The 16,491-nt window shown below is 45.6% G+C and overlaps 1 protein-coding gene across 1 annotated transcript in view; it reads left to right on the top strand.

The window, feature by feature from the left end:
- Nucleotides 1-308: 308 nt before the first annotated feature.
- The window catches only part of ift81 (intraflagellar transport 81 homolog), an 84,430-nt gene continuing 68,247 nt past the window's right edge, over nt 309-16,491 (top strand). Inside the window, exons 1-5 of the mRNA XM_080208296.1 lie at nt 309-390; nt 2,345-2,504; nt 5,893-5,996; nt 7,155-7,335; nt 7,540-7,629. Coding sequence (XP_080064422.1) covers nt 2,361-2,504; nt 5,893-5,996; nt 7,155-7,335; nt 7,540-7,629 — 519 coding nt within the window. The 5' untranslated portion in view covers nt 309-390; nt 2,345-2,360. The remainder of the gene's footprint in view (nt 391-2,344; nt 2,505-5,892; nt 5,997-7,154; nt 7,336-7,539; nt 7,630-16,491) is intronic.

The raw sequence follows: 16,491 nt of genomic DNA, 5'->3' as shown, positions 1-16,491 counted from the left end.
TCTGTTTAAAGTTAAAGTCACACGTAGGCTTACATTAACACTGCAATGAAGTTACTGTGAAAATCCACTAAATCACCACACTCTGGTGCCTGTTCGGGTACACTGAGGGAGCGAATATATATTCCATCCTCACAACTCCCTCTTACTGAGGTTCAGCAAATGTGCCTATAATTAACAGGCTGTCCCTTGTACAACGAGTTAAAGATTGGGGAATATTGCAGAGCAGCAGACCAAGCTCTTTGAGGCGCATTGAGGCTCTGCCCTCAGCTTCTCCCGTTGCCTGGTTACCGAGCACTTCCGGCCTGTGTGAATGAACTTCCGGTTAGCAGTTGGTTTCCAGGCGGCTGCCTTTCCGACAGTTTGATATTCTGCCCGTTTTCAAGCTCTCGTGTAAGTTGCTGGTTATTTTTCCTCTGATTTAACTCCTCGGAGGTTTCCGCTAAAGTGTCTCTTTGACAGCGGGGTTCGCCTCTGTCGACGATGGAGACCTCAAGCACTTGTGGTTTGTGAACGTTATCTGCCGCCAAGGAGCAGCGGCCCGGCCTGGCCGCCCCCTTTACAAAAACATCACCAGACCTCAGTAGTTAATCACTTGGGAGTCTGATTCAAATCCTCAAAGCTGCAGCCCCTCTTGCCCCAGTCTCCCCCCCCACCCCCTAATTGGTGACCCACAAAAATAATGTTTTAATTCTTAAATGCTCGTTATCGAGAGACACTAACGATAAATATTGTCATTTTATAATCGCCCCGTTTAAGAATGGTTATTTTCAGTATCGCTGTTCACAGCAAATGCGTCCTTTGTGACAAATACAGGAGCCATTTCGGTCCTTGAGCCATCTCTGTCTTCCAATTGCTTGCTGTACGTGCATGCTTGTTTTCAGTGACTAGTTTACTGGGGCGGTCCTTTGAATGTCAACATTTCCCAGTCTATTACCATCTGAATAGTACTCTGCCATTCTGTTCCACTGTCTGAACCTCACGTTTATCCACGTTGTACTGCAACTGCAATATATTTGTCCATTCATTCAACTTGTGTAAATCGACTTGAAGCCTTTTAACATTCTCCTCACCAGTTACGTTCCCACCAAGTTTCATGTTGTCAGCAAACTTGGAAATATCACTTCTGGTTCCCTCATCCAAATCAGTGGATGTGGTGGATTTGGATTTTTAGTCGTGAGTCTTTGGAATTCTCTCCCTCAGAGAAAGATGAAGGCAGTGTCATTGAATGTTCTCACAATCACAAGGGGAAATATCACATGATGTTGCCACCAACTGTAGAGATATTTTAATTTGTTCAGAAATAGTCTCTGAAGCCATTATATATTAATGATTTGGAGTAGGGAACTGAATGTATTGTCTCCAAATTTGCAGATGATATAAAGTTGGGTGGGAGGGTGAGCTGGGAAGAGGATGCAGAGATGCTTCAGCATGATTTGGACAGGCTGTGTATGTTGGCATTTGCATGGCAGATGCAGTATAATGTGGATAAATGTGAGCTTATCCACTTTGGTAGCAATAATAAGAAAACAGATTATTACCACTTGAATGGGTGTAAATTGAGAGATAGATATTCAGTGAAAACTTGGAGTTTCAGTTGCTGAAAATAAGTGCACAGATATAGCAGGCAGTAAAGAAGGCAAATGGTATGTTAGCCTTCATAGTGAGAGGATTTGTGAATAGAGATGTTTTGCTGCAATTGTCTCAGGCATTGGTTGAGAGTATTGTGTGCAATTTGTGTCCTTAAGTGAGGAAGGATGTCCTTGTTTTAGAGGGAGTACAGCGAAGGTTTACCAGGACTGTCTCTCTGTATTTTGCATAAATCATAATAAAACACATAAAAAACCTAAATAGACAAAGATAGTTATACTTTGATTCACTTAAACTGAATTCACTGAACTCATGCTTCCAACTGATTAAAGTTGATAACGTTTGCAGCACAGAAGTAGGTCATAACAGTTCCACCAGTGATAATTCATTACAGCTTTCAATTCTAAACTAATTTCCTGGAAGCTTTTATCTTAATTTTCAATTTTCAGTTACTTTATCACATCATTTAAAATGAAGCGGTTAAGCTCTCAGAGTACACAAAAAATCATATCAATACATCTAACTTCCTCTGTTTACTGAGTTTATATTTCCTTCTGTTTCTACACTGAAGTACACTCTTGCATTTCAGTACATTTAACAGCTTCTGTTATCCATTTGTTCACTAGCTAACTCAAATCCTGAAATCCCTTGCATTCTTCTTCATAATTGCCACACAATATGAAGTTTTCTAAAAAGCCATTTCAAAATCAGAAAATGCAGGACCATGTACAGATTACATAGCTTTGTTTTCTTTCAGAAAATAAAGCACAAAAATGAGCGAACAGATCAAGTTCATTGTAGAACAGCTCAATAAAGAGCCCTTCAAGAAGACTTTCAACCTAATCACCTTTGATTCACTGGAGCCATTGCAGTTGCTGCAAGTGCTTAATGAAGTTCTGGCTGAGATTGATCCAAAGGTATGTAAAGTGTTACTGCTGTATCTAATCTGAGTGTTTTAATTCTTAAATGTTTACTTTATTTGAGTGAAATTGTTGTGAATACTGCATCTAGAACAGAATTTTATAAACCTTTCCTATGGGGGCCACATTTCAAAATGTTTCTCTCTCAAGGGGTTGTTGAGCAAATTTGGAACAATAAAGTTTGGCGCAACGTTCATTACAAAAAAAATGAAGGTATTAAAAGACATGACATGCTGAACACAAAAAGATGAGCAATAAACAAAGATGAATATTAGTGCGTGTGAGTCTGACTTGCTGCCAGTCTCTGGGTGCTCACTCACTCACTCACTCACTTGCTGGTAGAGTGGTGCCTCGTGGTGTGTATATGGGTAAGGGTAAATGAGAACCCTGATAATTGGAGTGTGCCAGACTTACGGACACCCCACCACCCACCACCATCACGGGAGAGAAGTGGCCTGTGATTGGATGAGTAGTTCCATGCACTGTCTTCTGTTCAAAATTACCTTTTGCCTAGTATTTTGAGAACTGCTTCAGGGAGCTGCTTAATGGGGCTCTATGTAGCAGATGTGGCTCTCAGGCCCTATGTTGGATAAGCTTGATCGAGAATGATGTAGTAAGAAAGAGTACCATTGGGCCCATTTAGCTTGTGTTGGCTGTTTGGTTGTGTTACCCAATTAATACCCCTCACCTTTACCTATAAACCTCGAGACTTTGATTAATATTAAACTTACATCCAGCGCCCTTTCAGGCTGTGCGTTCCAAATCACAGCAGTTTTCCGTTTTCCGTTATTGCGTCTTGTGGTCCTTTTGCTAAGTACCTCAAACATATTTTCTGTGGGTACTAACCCTACTATCGCTGGAAATAGTTTCTCTTCATTTACTCTAATAAAAATCATTCATGATTTTCAACTCCTCTATGAAAACTCTTATCTTTCTGTGCTCTAAGGAAAACTTTTCTGTCACTCTGCATGATGTAAGACCTCACCCCAGTATAATTCCACTAAATGCCTCTCTACTTTCTCCAAAGCCTTGATATACTTCCTAAATTGTGTTGTCCAGTGTTTTATAAAAGTTTAGCAATTCTTCCTTGCTTTTGCACTCTCTCTGTGTGATAATAAAATCTGCAACTTCATTTAATAGCCTTCTCAACCTATTCTGCCACCATCAAATATTTGGATTCATGCAGACCCAGGTGGCTCTGTTCCTGCATCCCCTTTAGAATGGTACCATTGTCATGGCAGATGGATGAAATTTAGTAAGATTCTTTTGTTTAGAGTTCTGTGAACTCGGGGCATCACCAGCAGGCAAGACTGGTTAATGATTTAAAAGTGACTAAGAGACTGTGTTAGCTTTCAGTTTATGTAGTTTGTAGCTCCTAGGAAGTTGAAAGATAAAGCCAGACCTACACCTGAAGTAGAGTAAATGCAAGATCCATGGCACATTGGAAGCTGGTAGTGTAAGACAAAATTGGAAAATAGAAAACGACTATTTAGATGAAGGCTAAATTAAGAAACCTACAGTAAACCTTTTCAATTAAATGTTCAATTAAAGGTTAAGGTCAGTTAATGTTTTTGCAATTGAAGTTCTAGAAGTAATCAACTTGGTTACAGTTCAAAATCATAGCAGTGGGCTCTTGAAAACCAAGGGATCTCCATGTTTGGGCAGTGGAATCCAGAGCTGTACAGTTGATAAAGAAATTGGTGGATTTCTCAGCCAACAGCTCATGGAAAAGCCTCAGTGAAATCTTTAACCCTAGCAAATGGCTGGAACATTGAAGAGAATTTAGAGTGAATTCTGGAGAGCTGCCACATATCGTTTGAGTTTGCCCAAGGAAAAGTGAATGATTTCCGGCTTCGGTCACTGTCTGTGGAGTTTGCACATTCTCCCCGTGTCTGTGTGTGTTTCCTCTGGGTGCTCTGGTTTCCTCCCACAGTCCAGGTTAGGTGGATTGGCCATGCTAAATTGCCCCTTAGTGTCAGGGAAACTAGCTAGGGTAAATGCATGAGGTTATGGGGATAGGACTTAGATGGGATTGTGGTTGTTGCAGTCTCTAGGCCACATGGCCTCCTTCTGCACTGTAGGATGCTATGATTCTAAGTCTGTTCCATCGTCCTCATTGTTTAGTGCATTTCCCAGTTTTGTATCATTGCCAAATTTTGAAATTATGGCTGGGGTTTTCCAGCTGCTTTCGTTGGAAATCTTCCTGTGTCGCTGACATCGAACCCCTGCTGCAGGTTTCCTGGTGGCAGGCGTGTGCACAGAACAAGAAATCCAATTAACAGTGGCAGGATCAGAAGATCCTGCTGCTGAAAAATGATGAGCCATCTCTGCCTTTGCGGGGTACATGGGGAAAATCCAGCCCTATACCTTTTATATCTAAGTCCAGGTCATTAATACATGTCAACAAGTAGCATTGTTCTAACAGCGACCTCAAGCAAACATCAATATATTCTTCCTTCCTCCACCCTGCAAAGCAACCATTTACCTGAACTGTTTGTTTCCTGTCCCTTAACCATGTTCCCTTTGATCCCTTGAACTTTAAATTTTCTAACAAATCTATTACCTAGACTTGTAGCTTTTATTTGTGAAGAGTTCCCAGTTATCATACAAGGCTATTTATTGCACAAATGTCATTTGACTTGTCACTGTTTTCACATATACTAAAATCAGTGTTGAGAAAATTATTAAATTTGAATAACTTTTTTCCCTTCTTCCTCACATATGTAAACATTGAGTTCAATTCTATGATATTGGTTGGCCCTCCAATTCTCTCATTCATGTGTGAGGCTAGACAGTTGAGTGTTGGCAAGTTATTCAACTTTAAGGATACAACAGATGGGCCTGAATCTGCCGTTACTGGTGTCAACATGTATATGTTCCAACAACTTTCACTGGGCAACAATCATAAATGGGACTCTGAGCTGATGTTTATCAGCTGGTTTGATCTTAGTTTGGGGCATGGTAGCCAATTGTAGAGTACCTAACAAAATTAATTACCAGAATGATAGGGAGTGGGATAGCTTGATCTTGGGTTCAGACATAGCTTGGCACAATATCGAAGGCCGAAGGGCCTGTACTGTGCTGTACTATTCTATGTTCTGTAACTCGCTGAACCACGAATGAAAGTTAGGATTTTTGATCCTGTTTAGCTCAATTACATATTTTCTTTATTAGTTGAAGGAGTAATAATTATGGTTTTCATACTATTTTTGCACCATGAAGTAGCCAACAAAGACAATCACAGAAAACCCTTAACTTCTCCCCCTTGCTTAATCCCTCCTGCCTCTCAAGCAATCCCCCTCCTCTTTTTAATAAGACTTCAGTTAGAGATGTTCTCTGCATTTCAACATTAACATGTAATAACATTAATAATATTCTTTGGTAGCATAATATTGATATACGGGAGGAAGCACCAGATCAAACAGCAAAGAGAATGTTCAGCCTTCTGGGAATTCTCAAATACAAGCCACCTGGAAGTGCTTCGGATATGTGCGTAACATTTTACCTTTTACCTGGGAGTTGAAGAAAATTTATTTTACCACTTTTGTCTGACCTGTCAGTCAGGAAATAGTAAAAGAGAAATGATAAATCTAAAGAGAAAAGTGGTTACCTCCATCATTTACCTCTGCAATTGGATGTCTCCTGTACTGTTTAAGGCTATATATTATATAGCTGTTCATATATTCAGCAATAGGAGTTAGTCATTAAATAATATTGTAATTCATTTGTTAAAATCTGGTTTTGTAGTCAGTGTTGGAAAATATCTTGGTAAGGAAAGAGTAACGACCTAATCAGGAATCTTGGCAAATCTTGTTTTCAAAACCCAATTTCAGATATATTAGCCCCTATTCATATGCTCTATTCATCGTTTGTCATGTACCAATCATCTACTGAGAAGTTGGGCAAATGACGAGCTCTGCAACTGATTACTTGAATTGTATAAAATAGCCTGCTAGATTATTTTGTTTTGTTTTTCTTTTCCTACCTATAGGGAAGCCCATGAGAGAAAATTTTAAGACTATAATTAGGTGGCATACTTGAAAAATATTAGGAACATGAAATCATTGGACAGAAAATTACAGGCAACATGGCTGTAGTTTTTAATTTATGTCAGCTGTACAGGAGATACCACAAAGTCCATTGTGTAATTTCACTTGCCTCCTCTTCCTGACATATAGGCTGGCATAAGGAATTACAGGCACAAGCATTCTATGACTTTGTTTAACAAAGGATTTTTGGAAACTATGTTGAAAATGATTCCATTTGTGTAATTGAATTCTACATAAAGTAAATATTAAAACAAACTTTTTTTAAAAAAATTGCTTATTAATCCATAATGCAGTGCTTGAATGCGCTATCATATTCAGTTAGTTATTGTCAATTTTCTTGCAGAAAGGTCAAGCAAAATATTGCCTTGCAAATAGGAACAAACACTGATTATAGGCAAGATTATGTTTAGATTATTCAAGGTAAATAATTATTTTGAACTGTCTTAAAAACAAAGATAACAGTATCTTATCACACATAAATTAGTTTCCTCTGTTCAGGTAAATATTGCAACATGAAGCCACAAAGATAATTAAGATTGAGACTTTAATGTGTAATTGATTGAGAAACTGATTATCCTTTTGTGAACCTTTCCTCTAGGAGTGCCTTTCGACAGGGTCTGGTCACTGGGAGCAAGCCTATAATTCATCCCATTTTGCACTGGCTTCTACAGCGGACCAGTGAGCTTAAAAAAAGAGCATACTTGGCTCGCTTTCTTGTCAAGGTGGAGATTCCCGCTGACTTTTTGCAGGATGATGTGGTGGCAGACACTTATCATCAGGTTTAGTAATTACACCTATAATTTAATTAGCATAGATATTTATTTGTCAAAGAATAACTTTTTTAACATTTAATATTTTAATCTGAAGCTTGTAAAACATACTGGACGTTAACTGGACTTGAACAGCTTCAGATCTTGTTTAATTCTAGAAAATCCTGAAGTTGGCAGAAATGTTTTTAAGAATCGTTCTGGTTTTTGTTTCAGTATGAAGAATTAGTGGAAGGGTTCAAAACTTTGCACAGGGAATGTGAACAGCTGAAGAATTGTGGTTTTTCAACTGCAGAAATAAGAAGGGTAAGCAGGAAAAACATTTCTGCAAATGCATAAAGACTTATTTTGGAAAGGCATATGGTAACCTCTTGCATACAAGAGCCTTAAATGCAATTAAATTGAGAACATCAACGGTAAATAATTCTATTAATATTTGAAGACTAGCTAAACAATTTTGTCATTATTTTCCCTTTAATGGAGCTATTTTGAGCGTGCTGTGACGTAAATTGTCACTGCAACCATCTTGTTCAAGAATGTATGTCTTTGAAGTCGTTCTCTTGAGAATAACATTATTCTAGCTACAGTTACTGAATATTCTTTACATGGCTTGCCAACTCCTTTTGATTGAAGGTATGACTGAACAGAAAGGAGATATTTGTAGCGTCAGCTTGGCTCAGATGGTAGCACTGTTGCCTCTGAGTCAGAAAGTTGTAGATTCTGGCCCCACTCCAGGATTTAATCAAATATTCTGTCCTTAGACTACGTACAAGCAGAAAATGTGGTCCGTGACAAGAATAATACTAATGCAAAACTGAAAAAGAACTGCATTATTGGAGATAACTGTCACAAGATAATCACAGATGAGGGAGGATATTTATCCCACCTTGAATCATTCATTCAGAAGTGTCTTAAGTTTTAACATGTTACAGCATTTAATAGTTTCTTAAATGATCCAAGAAATATTTTGTTTCCAGGGCATGAAAGTTTATTTCACCCTTTTAATCACATCTTGGATTTCCTAAAATAGACATTGATTGTGTCATTTGGAAATGTTAAACTGAGGCTTTGTCTATTTCTCTGTAGACCTTATATTTGTCTGTAAACGTTATAACCAGTAAAATGGTATTTTTTTGAAAGAGATGGCAGTTCTACTGGCTGGCATTACTCCTTCAGCTACTGCCAATGCAGAAAAAAATACATTTGTCATTCTTCTGATTATTTGTGGAATCTTGGTGAACATAAAGCAACCATACCATTGTTTTTGTTGATAAAACAATAATGACTGTAACACACAGTATCTAATTGCCTATGAAACACTTTGAGGCTTTGCTGAGATACAGTGCAAAGACAAATGTAGTTTTTTTTTCTTTTGGCTATCTATGAAATTGAGGGACAGCTAAGATTGAAATTATTTTATGAAGGGTCCAGTATGGAAAACCCAGATCACATTTTGTCTTTTTAAACATAAGAAATAGGAGCAGGAGTAGGCCATCTAGCCCTTCGAGCCTGCCCCGCCATTCAATAAGATCATGGCTGATCTGTCGTGGCTCAGTTCCACTTTCCCGCCCTCTCCCCATAACCCTTAATCCCCTCTCTTATCAAAAACCCATCAACCTGCGTCTTAAAAATATTTAGCGAGGCAGCCTCCACCACTTCAACGGGCAGAGAATTCCAGAGATTCACCACCCTTTGAGTGAAGAAGTTCCTCCTCAACTCCGTTCTAAACCACCCCCCCTTTATCCTGAGGCTGTGCCCCCTAGTCCTACTGTCTTTTTTGAGCGGGAAGAGTCTCTCCACCTCTATCCTATCCATCCCATTCATCATCTTATACGTCTCAATGAGATCTCCCCTCATTCTTCTAAACTCTAACGAGTACAAGCCTAGTTTGTTCAGCCTCTCCTCATAGCTCAACCCCCTCAACTCCGGTATCAGCCTAGTAAACCTCCTCTGCACTCCCTCCAAGGCCAAAATATCTTTGCGCAGGTGCGGTGCCCAAAACTGCACACAGTACTCCAGCTGCGGCCTCACCAATGCCCTATACAGCTGCAGCAAGACCTCCCTACTTTTATATTCAATCCCCCTCGCTATGAAGGCCAGCATCCCATTCGCCTTCCTGACCACCTGCTGCACCTGCAAGCTGGGTTTTTGCGACTCATGCACAAGGACCCCGAGGTCCCTCTGCACTGTCGCCTGCTGCAGTTTTTCGCCACGTAAGTAATAGTCCTTCCTACCATTATTCCTACCAAAGTGGACCACCTCACACTTGCCAACATTAAATTCCATTTGCCATTTCCTGGCCCATTCACCCAGCCTATCTAGATCCTTCTGCAGACTCTCCACACCCTCTGCACAATTTGCCGTTCCCCCAATCTTGGTGTCATCAGCAAATTTCGACACCCTACACTCGGTTCCCTCCTCCAGATCATCTATATAAATGGTAAAAAGCTGAGGCCCCAGCACCGACCCCTGGGGCACTCCATTAGTCACCAACCGCCAATCCAAATAGCACCCATTGACCCCCACTCTCTGCCTCCTATTTGACAACCAATCCTCTATCCACGCTAACACCCTACCCCCAACTCCATGTCCCTCGACCTTCTGCAATAACCTCTTGTGAGGCACTTTGTCAAACGCCTTCTGAAAATCCAGAAAGACCACATCCACCGGCTCTCCTCTATCGACCGCCCTAGACACATCCTCATAGAACTCCAGTAAATTTGTCAGACACGACTTCCCTTTAATGAAACCGTGCTGCGTCTGCTCTATCAAGCAATTCCCTTCAAGATGCCTCACAATTTCCTCCTTGATGACGGATTCTAACATTTAACCTACCACAGACGTTAAACTAACCGGCCTATAATTCCCCGCCTTTTGCCTGGCACCCTTCTTAAACAACGGCGTAACATTAGCCGTTTTCCAATCTTCCGGCACTTCCCCGGAATCCAGCGACGTCTGGAAAATGACCACCAAGGCATCCACTATCACCTCCGCCATTTCTTTCAGAACCCTCGGATGCATTCCATCCGGTCCTGGGGACTTGTCCACAATCAGCCCCTCCAGTCTGTCGAGCACCGCCTCTCTAGTAACAGTAATGTCATTAAGACCCTCCAGTCCTACCACCTTTCCATCGCTAACATCCGGCAAATTATTCACGTCCTCCTCCGTGAAGACAGAAACAAAAAAGTTATTCAATACCTTAGCCATATCCCCATCCCCTACCACTAGGTCCCCTTTCTCATCCTCTAAAGGACCAACGTTCACCCTAGCCAGCCTCTTCCTTTTTATATATTTATAAAAACTCTTGCTATCCTTTTTTATATTAAGCGCTAGCCCAGCTTCATAGTTTCTCCTACCCTTCTTTATCAACTTCTTTGTCAATCTTTGTTGACATTTAAACCTCTCCCAATCCTCTTCTCACACACTACTCTTAGCTACTCTAAATTCCTCCGCTTTTAATTTAACACTTTCCTTCACCTCCTTCGTTATCCACGGCTTTGATTGTGGACAAGTCCCCAGGACCGGATGGAATGCATCCGAGGGTTCTGAAAGAAATGGCGGAGGTTATAGTGGATGCCTTGGTGGTTATTTTCCAGACGTCGCTGGATTCCGGGGAAGTGCCGGAAGATTGGAAAACGGCTAATGTTACGCCGTTGTTTAAGAAGGGTGCCAGGCAAAAGGCAGGGAATTATAGGCCGGTTAGTTTAACGTCTGTGGTAGGTAAAATGTTGGAATCCGTCATTAAGGAGGAAATTGCGAGGCATCTTGAAGGGAATTGCTTGATAGGGCAGACGCAACACGGTTTCATTAAAGGGAAGTCGTGTCTGACAAATTTACTGGAGTTCTATGAGGATGTGTCTAGGGCAGTGGATAGAGGAGAGCCGGTGGATGTGGTCTTTCTGGATTTTCAGAAGGCGTTTGACAAGGTACCTCACAAGAGGTTATTGCAGAAGGTCAGGGGACATGGAGTTGGGGGTAGGGTGTTAGCGTGGATAGAGGATTGGTTGTCAAATAGGAGGCAGAGAGTGGGGGTCAATGGGTGCTATTCGGATTGGCGGTTGGTGACTAGTGGGGTGCCCCAGGGGTCGGTGCTGGGGCCTCAGCTATTTACCATTTATATAGATGATCTGGAGGAGGGAACCGAGTGCAGGGTGTCGAAATTTGCTGATGACACCAAGATTGGGGGAAAGGCAAATTGTGCGGAGGGTGTGGAGAGTCTGCAGAAGGATCTAAAAGGCAAATTGTGCGGAGGGTGTGGAGAGTCTGCAGAAGGATCTAGATAGGCTGGGCGAATGGGCCAGGAAATGGCAAATGGAATTTAATGTTGGCAAGTGTGAGGTGGTCCACTTTGGTAGGAAGAATGGTAGGAAGGACTATTACTTACGTGGCGAAAAACTGCAGCAGGCGACGGTGCAGAGGGACCTCGGGGTCCTTGTGCATGAGTCGCAAAAACCCAGCTTGCAGGTGCAGCAGGTGGTCAGGAAGGCGAATGGGATGCTGGCCTTCATAGCGAGGGGGATTGAATATAAAAGTAGGGAGGTCTTGCTGCAGCTGTATAGGGCATTGGTGAGGCCGCAGCTGGAGTACTGTGTGCAGTTTTGGGCACCGCACCTGCGCAAGGATATTTTGGCCTTGGAGGGAGTGCAGAGGAGGTTTACTAGGCTGATACCGGAGTTGAGGGGATTGAGCTATGAGGAGAGGCTGAATAAACTAGGCTTGTACTCGTTAGAGTTTAGAAGAATGAGGGGAGATCTCATTGAGACGTATAAGATGATGAATGGGATGGATAGGATAGAGGTGGAGAGACTCTTCCCGCTCAAAAAAGACAGTAGGACTAGGGGGCACAGCCTCAAGATAAAGGGGAGGCGGTTTAGAACGGAGTTGAGGAGGAACTTCTTCACTCAAAGGGTGGTGAATCTCTGGAATTCTCTGCCCGTTGAAGTGGTGGAGGCTGCCTCGCTAAATATTTTTAAGAAGCAGGTTGATGGGTTCTTGATAAGAGAGGGGATTAAGGGTTATGGGGAGAGGGCGGGAAAGTGGAACTGAGCCACGACAGATCAGCCATGATCTTATTGAATGGCGGGGCAGGCTCGAAGGGCTAGATGGCCTACTCCTGCTCCTATTTCTTATGTTCTTATGTTCTTATGTTCTTATTACCTCTCCTCTTATGGTCCTTTTTGACCATCGGAATAAATTTCCGCTGAGCACCAAGAAAGATCTCCTTAAAGATCCTCCACTGCTCCTCAGCAGACCCTCCCTCCAACACGCTCCCCCAGTCAACATTCGCCAATTCTTCTCTCATCCTACCATACTCCCCTCTATTCAAACAAAGTACGCGTGTCTGGGAACCCACTTTCTCCTCCTCCATCTGCACCAGAAACTCCACTATACAATGATCACTCTCCCCAAGAGGATCCTTCACCGCAAGGTCCCTAATTCTACCCGCCTCATTACATAGCACGAGATCCAAGATAGCTCGCTCCCTCGTCGGCTCCAACACGCACTGTTCCAGGAAACTATCCCGGCAGCATTCCAAGAACTCCTCCTCGAGCCCACCGCGTCCAACATGGGTCGACCAATCAACATGTAGATTGAAATCCCCCATAACTACGGCCGTCCCATTCCTGCACGCCGCACTTATTTGCGCGTTAACAGCCCGCCCCACCTCCAGATCATTATTCGGGGGCCTATAGATGACACCCACCAGCGTCTTCCTCCCTGTGCTGTTCCTAATCTCCACCCACAACGATTCCACGTTCTGCTCCTTGGCTCCAATATCATCCCTTGCTACCACCTTGATGCTATCCTTAATCAGCAGAGCTACGCCCCCCCCTTTTCCCTCCTGCCTATCCTTCCTAAACACTTGATAGCCCTGTACATTCAGCTCCCAGTCCCTGTCACCTTGCAGCCACGTCTCTGTAATGGCCACCAGATCGTATCCATTTGTGTCGATCTGCGCCACCAGCTCATCCACTTTATTCCGAATGCTTCGTGCATTCAGATAAAGCGCTTTCATCCCAGCCTTCACCTGGACCCTATTTGCCGTAACGCCACCAACCATACTCACGCCCCCTACTCCCTCTAGTATTGGGACATCCTCGGCCTCTTCCCTTACCTGCACCCTAACCTTAACTTTAGACCTCGTAACGTCACCTACCCTCGCACCCTCCCCCCCCCCCCCCCAATTAGTTTAAAGCCCTGTCTACAGTCCTCTTTACTCGATTCGCCAGCACTCTGGTCCCAGCACGGTTCAGACCAACCCCATCCCGCCCGAACAGGGCCCACCTACCCCAATACTGGTGCCAATGCCCCATAAATTCAAACCCATTCCTCCCACACCAATCCCTGAGCCACCCATTCACTTCCTTAATCCTGTCAATCTTATGCCCGTCTGCACTCGGTTCAGGCAGTAGCCCAGAGATGACCACCTTGTCGGTTCTACTTTTTAATTCCATTCCCAGATTTTCATACTCCCTCCCCAGATCCTCAGTCCGCATTTTGCTTATGTCGCCGGCACCCACATGTACCGCAACGACCGGATTCTCACCCTCCCACTCCAGGTTCCTCTGCAGCCCAGCTGCGACATCCCGGACCCGAGCACCAGGCAGACAACACACCCTTCTGTGCACTTTGTCATTGTGACAAAGGACAGTGTCAATACCCTTCACCTCACTATCCCCAATCACTACTACGTTCCTTTTCCCCTTCTCTTTGCCTATGTCCTGCTGCATCACTACCGTGTGCAGTTTGCTCACCAACCTCACCTGCCTTGTCCTCTTCCAGACTGGAAGCAAGAACCTTAAACCTGTTATGCAGATTAAGAGGCTGAGGCCTCCGCTCCCCACCCTCCTTCCTCCTCTCCCCACCCTCCTTCCTCCTCTCCCCACTCTCCTTCCTCCTCTCCCCACTCTCCTTCCTCCTCTCCCCACTCTCCTTCCTCCTCTCCCCACTCTCCTTCCTCCTCTCCCCACTCTCCTTCCTCCTCTCCCCACTCTCCTTCCTCCTCTCCCCACTCTCCTTCCTCCTCTCCCCACTCTCCTTCCTCCTCTCCCCACTCTCCTTCCTCCTCTCCCCACTCTCCTTCCTCCTCTCCCCACTCTCCTTCCTCCTCTCCCCACTCTCCTTCCTCCTCTCCCCACTCTCCTTCCTCCTCTCCCCACTCTCCTTCCTCCTCTCCCCACTCTCCTTCCTCCTCTCCCCACTCTCCTTCCTCCTCTCCCCACTCTCCTTCCTCCTCTCCCCACTCTCCTTCCTCTCTCCCACTCTCTCCTCCTCTCCCACTCTCCTTCCTCCTCTCCCACTCTCCTTCCTCCTCTCCCCACTCTCCTTCCTCCTCTCCCCACTCTCCTTCCTCCTCTCCCCACTCTCCTTCCTCCTCTCCCCACTCTCCTTCCTCCTCTCCCACCTCTTCCTCCTCTCCCCACTCTCCCTTCCTCCTCTCCCCACTCTCCTTCCTCCTTCTCCCCACTCTCCTTCCTCCTCTCCCCACTCTCCTTCCTCCTCTCCCCACTCTCCTTCCTCCTCTCCCCACTCTCCTTCCTCCTCTCCCCACTCTCCTTCCTCCTCTCCCACTCTCCTTCCTCCTCTCCCCACTCTCCTTCCTCCTCTCCCCACTCTCCTTCCTCCTCTCCCCACTCTCCTTCCTCCTCTCCCCACTCTCCTTCCTCCTCTCCCACTCTCCTTCCTCCTCTCCCCACTCTCCTTCTCCCTCTCCCCACTCTCCTCCTCTCTCCCCACTCTCCTTCCTCCTCCCCACACTCCTTCCTCCCTCTCCCCACTCTCCTTCCTCTCTCCCCACTCTCCTTCCTCCTCTCCCCACTCTCCTTCCTCCTCTCCCCACTCTCCTTCCTCCTCTCCCCACTCTCCTTCCTCCTCTCCCCACTCTCCTTCCTCCTCTCCCCACTCTCCTTCCTCCTCTCCCCACTCTCCTTCCTCCTCTCCCCACTCTCCTTCCTCCTCTCCCCACTCTCCTTCCTCCTCTCCCCACTCTCCTTCCTCCTCTCCCCACTCTCCTTCCTCCTCTCCCCACTCTCCTTCCTCCTCTCCCCACTCTCCTTCCTCCTCTCCCCACTCTCCTTCCTCCTCTCCCCACTCTCCTTCCTCCTCTCCCCCCTCTCCTTCCTCCTCTCCCCACTCTCCTTCCTCCTCTCCCCACTCTCCTTCCTCCTCTCCCCACTCTCCTTCCTCCTCTCCCCACTCTCCTTCCTCCTCTCCCCACTCTCCTTCCTCCTCTCCCCACTCTCCTTCCTCCTCTCCCCACTCTCCTTCCTCCTCTCCCCACTCTCCTTCCTCCTCTCCCCACTCTCCTTCCTCCTCTCCCCACTCTCCTTCCTCCTCTCCCCACTCTCCTTCCTCCTCTCCCCACTCTCCTTCCTCCTCTCCCCACTCTCCTTCCTCCTCTCCCCACTCTCCTTCCTCCTCTCCCCACTCTCCTTCCCTCCTCTCCCCCTTCCTCCTCCCACTCTCCTTCCTCCTCTCCCCACTCTCCTTCCTCCTCTCCCCACTCTCCTTCCTCCTCTCCCCACTCTCCTTCCTCCTCTCCCCACTCTCCTTCCTCTCTCCCCACTCTCCTTCCTCCTCTCCCCACTCTCCTTCCTCCTCTCCCCACTCTCCTTCCTCCTCTCCCACTCTCCTTCCTCCTCTCCCCACTCTCCTTCCTCCTCTCCCCACTCTCCTTCCTCCTCTCCCCACTCTCCTTCCTCCTCTCCCCACTCTCCTTCCTCCTCTCCCCACTCTCCTTCCTCCTCTCCCCACTCTCCTTCCTCCTCTCCCCACTCTCCTTCCTCCTCTCCCCACTCTCCTTCCTCCTCTCCCCACTCTCCTTCCTCCTCTCCCCACTCTCCTTCCTCCTCTCCCCACTCTCCTTCCTCCTCTCCCCACTCTCCTTCCTCCTCTCCCCACTCTCCTTCCTCCTCTCCCCACTCTCCTTCCTCCTCTCCCCACTCTCCTTCCTCCTCTCCCCACTCTCCTTCCTCCTCTCCCCACTCTCCTTCCTCCTCTCCCCACTCTCCTTCCTCCTCTCCCCACTCTCCTTCCTCCTCTCCCCACTCTCCTTCCTCCTCTCCCCACTCTCCTTCCTCCTCTCCCCACTCTCCTTCCTCCTCTCCCCACTCTCCTTCCTCCTCTCCCCACTCTCCTTCCTCCTCTCCCCACTCTCCTTCCTCCTCT

This window comes from Carcharhinus amblyrhynchos, chromosome 20, assembly GCF_965287045.1.
Source record: "Carcharhinus amblyrhynchos chromosome 20, sCarAmb.v2.hapA, whole genome shotgun sequence".
In the NCBI taxonomy this organism is placed as follows: Eukaryota; Metazoa; Chordata; class Chondrichthyes; order Carcharhiniformes; family Carcharhinidae; genus Carcharhinus; species Carcharhinus amblyrhynchos.
The sequence above is the reverse complement of the archived record's forward strand: the minus strand, read 5'-3'. Positions and strand labels throughout refer to the sequence as shown.